The sequence below is a fragment of the Rutidosis leptorrhynchoides genome, chromosome 3 (genome assembly GCF_046630445.1).
Source record: "Rutidosis leptorrhynchoides isolate AG116_Rl617_1_P2 chromosome 3, CSIRO_AGI_Rlap_v1, whole genome shotgun sequence".
Lineage (NCBI taxonomy): Eukaryota > Viridiplantae > Streptophyta > Magnoliopsida > Asterales > Asteraceae > Rutidosis > Rutidosis leptorrhynchoides.
The window spans coordinates 410,378,589-410,389,530 of record NC_092335.1 but is presented as its reverse complement, the minus strand read 5'-3'; the positions used below and the strand labels follow the sequence as shown (position 1 = coordinate 410,389,530).

The 10,942-nt window shown below is 32.7% G+C and overlaps 2 protein-coding genes across 3 annotated transcripts; one reads left to right on the top strand and one right to left on the bottom strand.

Moving 5' to 3' along the window:
* Positions 1-4,342: 4,342 nt before the first annotated feature.
* On the top strand, positions 4,343-6,682 carry LOC139897768 (BTB/POZ domain-containing protein At1g55760-like). Of its 2 annotated transcripts, none has more exons than XM_071880461.1 (4): positions 4,343-4,866; positions 5,111-5,256; positions 5,366-5,529; positions 5,867-6,682. In XM_071880461.1, the coding sequence occupies exons 1-4, from the start codon at positions 4,748-4,750 to the stop codon at positions 6,467-6,469; spliced, it is 1,032 nt and encodes a 343-aa protein (XP_071736562.1). In that variant the 5' UTR covers positions 4,343-4,747; the 3' UTR covers positions 6,470-6,682. The 2 variants fall into 2 exon arrangements, with proteins under 2 accessions (XP_071736562.1, XP_071736563.1); XM_071880462.1 differs by having other exon boundaries at positions 5,411-5,529; positions 5,867-6,678.
* A 2,102-nt stretch (positions 6,683-8,784) lies between these two features.
* On the bottom strand, positions 8,785-9,373 carry LOC139897767 (uncharacterized). The gene has a single exon (XM_071880460.1). The coding sequence runs from the start codon at positions 9,172-9,174 to the stop codon at positions 8,968-8,970; it is 207 nt and encodes a 68-aa protein (XP_071736561.1). The 5' UTR covers positions 9,175-9,373; the 3' UTR covers positions 8,785-8,967.
* Between the last annotated feature and the right edge of the window lie 1,569 nt (positions 9,374-10,942).

Sequence of the window (10,942 nt, the reverse complement as noted above, 5' to 3'; positions counted from 1 at the left end):
AAACTATGATAAACTTTGATTTAAAAGTTGTTCTTCTGGGAAAATAATTTTTCTTATAAACATGAAACTATATCAAAAAATCATGGTTAAACTCAAAGTGAAAGTATGTTTTCCAAAATGTTCATCAAGATGTCATTTTTTCGACGGAAATGACTACCTCTTTAGTAATTGACATGTAACTTAATTTTTCGACTATAAACCTATACTTTTCTGTTTAGATTCTTAAATTAGACTTCAATATGAAACCATAGCAATTTGATTCACTCAAAACGGATTTAAAATGAAGAAGTTATGGGTAAAACAAGATTGGATAATTTTTCTCATTTTAGCTACGTGAAAATTGGTAACAAATCTATTCTAACCATAACTTAATCAACTTGTATTGTATATTATGTAATCTTGAGATACCATAGACACGTATACAATGTTTCGACCTATCATGTCGACACATCTATATATATTTCGGAACAACCATAGACACTCTATATGTGAATGTTGGAGTTAGCTATACAGGGTTGAGGTTGATTCCAAAATATATATAGTTTGAGTTATGATCAATACTGAGATATGTATACACTGGGTCGTGGATTGATTCAAGATAATATATATCGATTTATTTCTGTACATCTAACTGTGGACAACTAGTTGTAGGTTACTAACGAGGACAGCTGACTTAATAAACTTAAAACATCAAAATGTATTAAAAGTGTTGTAAATATATTTTGAACATACTTTGATATATATGTACATATTTGTATAGGTTCGTGAATCGATCCGTGGCCAAGTCTTATTTCCGAGGAAGGAAATATCTGTGAATGTGAGTTATAGTCCCACTTTTAAAATCTAAAATTTTTAGGATGAGAATACATGCAGGTTTTATAAATGATTTACAAAATAGACACAAGTACGTGAAACTACATTCTATGGTTGAATTATCGAAATCGAATATGCCCCTTTTTATTAAGTCTGGTAATCTAAAAATTAGGGAACAGACACCCTAATTGACGCGAATCCTAAAGATAGATCTATTGGGCCTAACAAACCCCATCCAAAGTACCGGATGCTTTAGTACTTCGAAATTTATATCATATCCGAAGGGTGTCCCGGAATGATGGGGATATTCTTATATATGCATCTTGTTAATGTCGATTACCAGGTGTTCACCATATGAATAATTTTTATCTCTATGCATGGGATGTGTATTGAAATATGAAATCTTGTGGTCTATTATTATGATTTGATAATATATAGGTTAAACCTATAACTCACCAACATTTTTGTTGACGTTTTAAGCATGTTTATTCTCAAGTGATTATTAAGAGCTTCCGCTGTCGCATACTTAAATAAGGACGAGATTTGGGAGTCCATGCTTGTATAATATTGTGTAAAAACTGCATTCAAGAAACTTATTTCGTTGTAACATATTTGTATTGTAAACCATTATGTAATGGTCGTATGTAAACAGGATATTATAGATTATCATTATTTGATAATCTACGTAAAGCTTTTTAAACCTTTATTGATGAAATAAAGGTTATGGTTTGTTTTAAAATGAATGCAGTCTTTGAAAAACGTCTCATATAGAGATCAAAACCTCGCAACGAAATCAATTAATATGGAACGTTTTTAATCAATAAGAACGGAACATTTCATGGTTACTATTGATGAATAGTGAAATAGTGTTTTGTCTTTTAGATAATATAGTTGTGGAGCCCTCGCTTCGCGCCGGAGGCTCCGTTTTGAATGCGAGTTAAAAAAAAGTCTTGATCTATTTTGTAAAAAAGAATTTTTTTCGGCATCATTGAAGGGTTGTTCCTTTTGCGAAAGTTGCTTCTTTTAGCGTTCCTTTTTTTTAAAGTTAGTTGATCTATTTTGTAAAAAAGAATGTTTTTCGACATCTTTTGGTAGAATTAAAGGGTTGTTCCTTTTATAAAAGTTGTCTCTTTTATCGTTGAGGGAAAAAAAATGGTAGTTGATTTATTTATAAAAAAGAATTTTTTTGAACATCTTTTGGTAACATTGAAAAGTTGGTTCTTTTACGAAAGTTGATTCTTTTATCGTTGGAGACAAAAAAAAAGAAGGTGAAATGACGGAAATACCACTGGTTACTATTGATGAATAGTGAAATAGTGTTTTGTAATTGAAGGGTTGTTCATGTTATGAAAGTTGTCTCTTTTATCCTTGAGGGGAAAAATGGTAGTTGATTTATTTATAAAAAAAAAAAATTCAACATCTTTTGGTAACATTGAAAGGTTGGTTCTTTTACGAAAGTTGCTTCTTTTATCGTTGAAGCCAAAAAAAAAGGTGAAATGACGAAAATACCCCTAGTTACTATTGATGAATAGTGAAATAGTGTTTTGTCTTTTAGATAATAACTAGTGTTCGAACCCTCGCTTCGCGCCGGGGTTCGGTTTTCAATGTATTATATTGCGTTTAGTTTGTAAAATTATTTTGTGGCTAACGATGATATCGTTGAAGCGCAACTCGAGTCGAACTAAAAGGTATAATCCGTGAAAGATTTAAATGTTATTTTAAATTAACAATATATGTACATCTCCGCGTTTCACTATGGAATTGTCGACTTTTAAAAATTTAACGCAAAATCGACGTGTATGAAAAGTACCTCAAATATTTAGCGTTTTTTAAAAAGCGTCTGATTTGCGTATAGTTAGTGACAGTGTGCTCCTAAAATTGTTTCGAGTTTAACGATGGTTTCAGAAAAATTTAACTCGGTGCGAGCGAGAAGATATGGCCCGTTGAATATTTGGGTGTAGTTTTTTTAAATTTTTTTTATGAAAAAGAGTATTTGACACTTTACTCCCTGTTTGGGGGGTCGATTTTAATATTTGAACAAACTATGAGGGTTTTTTTTTTTAAAAAAAAAGGTGAAAAAGGGGGAAAAAAATGAAAGAACGAAAGCACCACTGGCGACTATTATTTATTTTTGTCTATTAGGTAGTATATAAAGTATGTAGTCGATTTATAACGAATGAGGAGTTTAATGGTTAAAGTATAAAATGTTAAAAGTTTGTGATAAGTTTGTAAAAACTATAAAGTTAGATATTATATATTTGTTTGGGACTAAAATGTAAGTAAGTAAAAGAGTGGGGGTGGTTTGTGAAACTTGTGGGTTACTATTCACTTGGCCTTTGCCTTTTAGATATATTTTTGTCTATTAGGTAGTATATAAAGTATGTAGTCGATTTATAACGAATGAGGAGTTTAATGGCTAAAGTATAAAATGTTAAAAGTTTGTGATAAGTTTGTAAAAACCATAAAGTTAGATATTATATATTTGTTTGGGACTAAAATGTAAGTAAGTAAAAGAGTGGGGGTGGTTTGTGAAACTTGTGGGTTACTATTCACTTGGCCTTTGCCTTTTAGATATAAGGTATAATAATAGGTTTCGAACCCTCGCTTCGCGGCAGGGGTTCGGTTTTCAATGTATTTTATTGCGTTTAGTTTGTAAAATTATTTCGTGGCTCACGATGATATCGTTGAAGCGCAACTCGAGTCGAAATAAAAGGTATAGCTAGTGAAAGATTTAAATGTTATGTTAAATTAACAATATGTGTACATCTACGCGTTTCGCTATGGAATTTTAGACTTTTAAAAATTTAACGCAAAATCAACGTGTATGAAAAGTACCCCAAATATTTAGCATTTTTTTAAAAAACGTCCGTTTTGCGTATAGTTAGTGACATTGTGTGCCTAAAATTATTTCGAGTTGAACGATGGTGTCGGAAAAATTTAACTCGTTGCGAGCGAGAAGATATAACCCTTTGAAGATTTGGGGGAGTTTATTTAAAAAAAATTATGAAAATTGTCCTTTGACACTTTACCCCCTGTTTGGGGGGTGGATTTGATTTTTTAGAAAAAGTGGTGTTTATTGGTGAAATGAAATTTAAATAATAATATTAAAAAAAGATGAAAAGTCGAAAATATATCTTGATACTATTCACTTTCACTATGTCATTTAGATATATAGATATAATGTAAATGTAAATGTAAATGTAAATGTAAATGTAAATATAAATGTAAATAAATGAGTAATTCAATCAATACCATATAAAAAATATATGTATAAACATGACATATGGTCCAATGGGTGACATGTACACAAATAATGACTATATATATATATATATATATATATATATATATATATATATATATATATATATATATATATATATATATATATATATATATATATATATATATATATATATTATTAATATTTAACTATAATTATAATTATTATTTATTATATTTTATACAGACTAATATATAATAATAGAATATTGTCTAAGGTGGAGTGCAACCAAAATCCCAAATGACTTTTTATCAACACTTTAAAATCAACACCAACCCCTAAACTAATTCTTCCAGTTTCCATTTTACAATTAGCTATACAGTATAAGTATACTACTCTTAATCATACTGTTAAAATCAAAATTATCCATATTTTATACAATTAGCGCGTTCTTGTTTCTATATGAGTTAAGCATTTATTTTTGCCAAAAAAAATAATAATCCATATTTGATTTAATTAATTAAATTTGATTATATGGGATTTAGGGGGAAGATGCAGAAAACACAGTGAGTGTGAATGTGTATGTTTTTTATATGAAGAAGCAGAGTTTAAATAGTAAACGACAACCTGGGAAAACACGGGGAGTTGTTGTTGGAAGGAATATTGGATTGTTTCCATGAAATTTCGGCTGCGTTGGCTTTTGCTAATAACATGACTGATAACGCTTATCGTGTTAATACGACATCGCGTCTTGCTCAATGGCGAATTGATAATTTGGCTTCTTGTACTTACCGTAAATCTGATCCTTTCAAGATCGGTAAATGGAATTGGTAAATTCTTATTACCCATATATCAAAATTTGTTTTTTATTCATTGTTAAGAGCAATAGATTCTCTGTTATTGGTGTGAATCTTGAACCTTTAAAAATATGATTATTATTGTGTTTCTTGTAGTTATGTGCAACCAAATAAATGTTTTTTTTTTTTTTTTTCTATTCTTGAAAAGGATACCATTATTTATTGTTATCTTGTTGAAATTTGAAGCAAGTTGATGACTTTTTTTTATGAACTGAAGGAGATTGGTTTTGGAGAAGAATCGTACTTTATTGATCAAATTGTACCCGGACATATCGGGTTTAACTAAGGACAACCCTCCGATTGCGTCGTTCATAATTCGGGTGGTTTCATCGTTCGGAGGTCGTAAGGCCTTGGTTCATCCAGGTATAACTATTAACTTTCACTTTTTGTATTCAAATGAGTCAACTTTTATGATCAAGGATCAGTTGTGGACTCATGGGCAATAGGGTACTATTAATTATTGTGTTTGTAGGTGAATTTGATTCTAGCATTTTCATATTTTACTATATGATTTCAGAAGTTAGAGATAAGCAGCTAAAAAGCAGTGATGATTTCATATGGGCACTTGAGGTTCCGTTAACGGGAAGATTCATCATTGATGTTGAATTTCTTGATCTTAAGTCTGCATCTCCGAATGTAATTCAGTCTCAACCATTTATAATTTATAATAATTCTATATAGTAAACGACAACCCTTAAGGCTGTCAATAACATCCAAAAAAGATTTACCGTCATTAAAAAGTCAATAGTAACCATACGTACAACATATATATGCACGTAACGACAGCACTTAGGGATGTCGTTAGAAAAATAATTTATTCTTTAGTGTGATGTCTAGCCGTGTAGTTGTCGGTTGACAAGCCATTATCTAATTCTAGCGAATTGATTTTAAGGTCATGTGTCTAGATGTTGCTAAACTTTGATATTTACAGAAATGTTGAAATGAATTGATTAGATTCTACAACTATTTACAGGGTGGTGAGTCTTGCTCTGTGTGGACCGAAGGGTTTACACAAAATGACTTGCGATCAACCGCAATTTCCTCTCTTGGTAGAATGTTAACAGAGAGTATTCACACAGATATCATTATCAATGCATCTGATGGAAGCATTGGGGCCCACCGTGCGGTCCTTGCTGCCAGGTCACCAGTCTTCCAGGGTATGTTCTCACACGATCTAAAGGAAAAAGAAATGTCTGTCATAAACATATCAGACATGTCAATTGAAGCTTGCCAAGCTTTTTTAAACTACGTATACGGTAACATTCAAGAACAAAACTTTCTTACTCATAGACTCGACCTTCTAAAAGCAGCTGAAAAATATGATGTTATGGATTTAAAAGAGGCGTGTCATGAAAGTTTGTTACAAGATATTGATACGAATAATGTGCTTGAGCGGCTTCAATACGCTTCTTTATATCATCTTTCAAAACTGAAGATTGGCTGCATGCAGTATCTTGTGAGGTTTGGTAAGATATTTGACATTGTAGACGAATTTGATGCGTTTGTACAGTCAGCAGACAGGGAATTGATTGGTGAAGTATTTAGTGAAATTCTTTCTGCGTGGAAAGGTTTTTGAGTAATTCGCTCAACCTGGGAAGATGTATACATATATACATATATTAAAACTTTATAATTTATAAGTAGTGTTGATTATTTGTTGCATCTGTTGATTTATGAAACTGGATGTGTCCATGATTTGTTTATAGAACAACGGTGAATTGAAATCCGTTCATGTACGTACATGTACAAAATTGTTTGTTCAATGAAAAGAATATTACTTTAAACTGTGATTGTATTATATTTGTCAATATATCATCATATATACTTTTGATACAATATTAATAGATTTTCAATATCCTGCTCTGTTTCTTGAGATATTTTTTACACAGAGAAAGTTGAAATATGAATTACTGGAACATTGAAGCCTGGTACCCCAAGTGGACCAATAAGGATTTGCTCACCTTCTTCAGATCTTGGCTTGATGAAGTGGCCATGATTAAACGAGGTCTAATCATGGTCTGGATCATCTTGTTTCTTTGCAGAGTCACCTTTGTCTTCTTCTGATATTACATGAACCTTCAATGGATAGATGTTATTTCGTTTAAGGCATAATTTAGGCAGATATATAATAATATTAGGAGGAATATTGTGAAGCACCTCAGCATATTCTTTGGAGACTTGGGTCTAAGCTGAATTGTTATATGTTAGGCAGCAGATTTATGAACCTTTATTAAACCTTCTACGTATAGTAGTTGAATTGCAAACGATAACAACTGCTACATCTAATGGATGTTTGGTTGATTTGTTGTAAAGGCCACTGACTAAATTGTTTACATGTATGTATGTGTTGAATTGTGAATTTTGTGTTAAAGTATGACTTTTGTGTTTAAACGCTTGATTCATCCCAAACGTTTGCAAATATTCGTGTTGGTGTAAATTAATTCGTTGTGTGTGGAATAATTCTAAACTAAATTTGATGACTTTGACCATTATAATAGTAATCATAATCATTTTAAGATAGAAATAGCATCGATATTAGTACTGATTAAACATGTATTTGAAGTTGTCTTTACAAAATACAATGTACAAACATTTGAGATTGCAGGTGCAATAATTGCAGCAAACGGTTATGCAGAAAAACGCCCTTTCTATGTCACACATGACACGATAAAGCAAATTTGTATAACAGATTCTTGACAAGCAATCCATACTACCCCGGGATAGGTTGGTATTATATAATCTTGAATTCATTCAAGGTTGCAGAACTTGGTCAAAATAGGTCAAAGTCAAACTTGGTCAATATCCGAGTACTCCCAAGTTGCCACCCCAAAAACTCCCAACCGAGTATTCCCCGAGTAGCGAGAACCGCAACCTTAAATTCATTATTCAATACACAAAGGCTTCACATCCTTCTGATCACAAAGTAATATAAGGGAGTTCCAGTTTTCAGTTTTGACTATCTGTATTGGCTCATAAACTGGTCTTATTGTTGGACTTATAATCGAGAACATGATGGCGTTCTTGACTAGACTCGAATTGATTATCAAAAACCATAATCTATTCAAATATCTTTGCTCGTGCACCATTTAAAACAGGTTTCGCGTTCGATTTTTTCCCCTGAATACTTAGAATTTCGGACATTTTGAGTTTTTAGCGTGTAGTAGATTTAATCACATTTGCTATTTGAACAAAAAGTGGTTTTTTGTCAAGTGTCTCAGGCTGACTTTTGTTATAGAACAGATGTAATGCCATTGAACACATATTATGTAAGTTTTTAATACTTAAATGAAATGAATTTCTAGGGCATGTAGTTATTCTTTATGGTTCAATGATAGAAGCTGCATGTGAGCTCATGTCTCTGTACCTCTGTTTAGATCTCTGATATGTTTTATAAAATTACAATTAAAATGACAACAGGACCAATGATTGAGATTTGAGAATGAATGTGAGCTCATAATAATGTCATTAATTTCTCATAAAAACCAATTATGACAATAATTTGAGACCTACCAGGCTACCAGGACAGTTGAAAGGGCACCTGATACATACCTGCTATGATAGTGAAACTTGCAATTAAAACTTTTGATTCCCTTTCGACACAATAGAGTTTGTTTCAACACAAAAAGTAGCTACAATTTAAGAATTTTGTTTCAAAACTTTTGTACCTGTTCATGAAAGTGAAAGTATTTAACAAACAACTTATTTGCTAATTGCGTTTTCTTTAAAAGCATAAAAGCGTTTGAGCTTTTTCGTTTATTTTAGGGTGAAACGACCTGATTCAGCTTCTACAATCTAATTAATTGTTCACCAATTAGCTACACATGCTAGCAACTTCAAAATTCTATATATAAAATATAAAATCATCATAATAACTAAACGTAAATTCGAGCATTCGTCAATTAGCTATAAACAAACAATCATCAAAAGTAATTTTGCGAACAATTCAATACGATAAAAAACTAAACGAATTAACAAACCACAACCTAAAAAGTAATCATCACGATTCGAATCACTATTACATTAACAGTAGTACTTAAATTCATCATCATAAACAATCACATTACTCGAATTCTATTAGAAAGGTGGAGGTGCAGCGTAAACGAAAAATGGCCTACCAGCCGTGGCTGTAACCGGATGATACGATTGAGAAACCGAATAATTCAATTCATTATGAACTTTATGAAACGCCTTGGTGAAAACACCGAATCCGAATAAAATACCGATTGCAATCACAACCAGAATTAAGCACGTACACATCATGCATATTTTACCACAACACATGGTGAATTGAATTGAGTGAGATCTGAAATAAAACGGTTATTATTTAGAGAAATTGAATTTATTTGATAATGAGAGGGAATTATATTTTTTTTTTTTTTTTGTGAATGATGGAATGAGAGAAATGGTAGCGTAGGGTATGTATGTATGGTGCAGGTGATGGTGGTGGTGAGTGGAGCGGTTACTGCACGCTTTGTATTTATTTGTTAACTTTTTTTATTCTAAATTTTTTTTAATAGTTTTTAAATTTAAAAAGTTTGGATAAAATGCTTAAATGGTCATATTATTGGGATTTATTTGATTCCTTCACGTTTGTGACTATAATAATAACGTGATAAAATACGTAACTGATAAGATATATTGGGCAAACTTTCGATAAAAGATCGGTTTTATCGATATCGATTGAAAGACAAATTAAAGAAAAAATTAGGGGGAAATGTACGTTATTAGCTTTATCGGTTGAGATATCAAAAGAGTGTTCATATCGTTAGAATCCGCTTTATTTGATTGCTTCACGTTTGTGGCATAGGATGACGCCATAAATGAACGGACTCGAACATTAGTTTTAAATGGTACATGTAAAATATAACCTAAAGATACTGATCGAATGATCCACGATTTAATAAAAGTCTTTCACTAAAAGAGCGATAGTAAAAGATGTAGACGTTATTAATGGGACTGTAAAAATTATTAATGTTTCTGTTACGATCCCACATTGCCCAAGTATGGGATTGGGTGATGACTTATAAGTCAAGGTGTTCCCTCCTCCATCAAGCTAGCTTTTGGGAGTGAGTTCTACACTTAACTTATGGCTAGTCCGAGCTTACCTCCGGTTCGTCCCAGGGTCGGCTTTGGATCTCTCCGGTTCGTCCCAGGAGATTATGACAATTGGTATCAGAGCTAGCCCGCCTTTCGGGACCCGACACCTAGGAGTGGTGGCCTATGGAGTGGTGGCTTGGACCCGAAGAGAGGGTGCCAACCGTGACCAACATAGCCGTGACCAACGAGGACGTTGGTTCTTTAAGGGTGAGGTATTGTTACGATCCCACATCGCCCAAGTATGAGATTGGGTGATGGCTTATAAGTCAAGGTGTTCCCTCCTCCATCAAAAGCTAGCTTTTGGGAGTGAGTTCTACACTTAACTTATGGCTAGTCCGAGCTTACCTCCGGTTCGTCCCAGGGTCGGCTTTGGATCTCTCCGGTTATTCATGTTGAACTTTATGGTCCGGTGTACCGTAAATAACTCCAACGTGAGATGATGATCTCAGCAGGGTGATTACACGTCGACCCGCTATCATCGAGTTATCCGGTATTGATGGCTCAAGGGAGGTGTTAGGGTTTATGTTCATATACATGTTACGTGTATGTAACGCCCTCACCTCGACATTCGAGGCGAGATGTGACTTCATGAGTCCCGGTTATAGTAAACGACGTCTAAGCATGACATTTTATAGTTTTCATTATTAAAGCATGGTTCACGGTTAGAAGTACAAAATGTAAGTTTACATGATAGTACAACAATTTTATATCAAAATAGATATACATGTATGCAAGTATCGGTAAGCTAAGTCTCGTGACTTCTAAGATACGACTAATTCTTACTGTGACCAGAAAGGCGGAAGCGAATACCTCAGTGACCTGAGAAATACATGCTAAAAGACGTCAATATAAAGTTGGTGAGTTCATAGGTTTGTAATAACATTAGTAAATGGACCATAAAATTTGCAAGTAGTAATCATTTGTAAAAATATCCATATGTCATGAGCACTTG

Coding starts and splice junctions, on each gene's coding strand:
- LOC139897768 (XM_071880461.1), top strand. CDS start 4,748: ATGACTGATAACGCTTATCGTGTTAATACGACATCGCGTCTTGCTCAA. Junction 4,867..5,110: donor AAGATCGGTAAATGGAATTG/GTAAATTCTTAT, acceptor TATGAACTGAAG/GAGATTGGTTTTGGAGAAGA. Junction 5,530..5,866: donor TTAAGTCTGCATCTCCGAAT/GTAATTCAGTCT, acceptor AACTATTTACAG/GGTGGTGAGTCTTGCTCTGT.
- LOC139897767 (XM_071880460.1), bottom strand. CDS start 9,174: ATGTGTTGTGGTAAAATATGCATGATGTGTACGTGCTTAATTCTGGTT.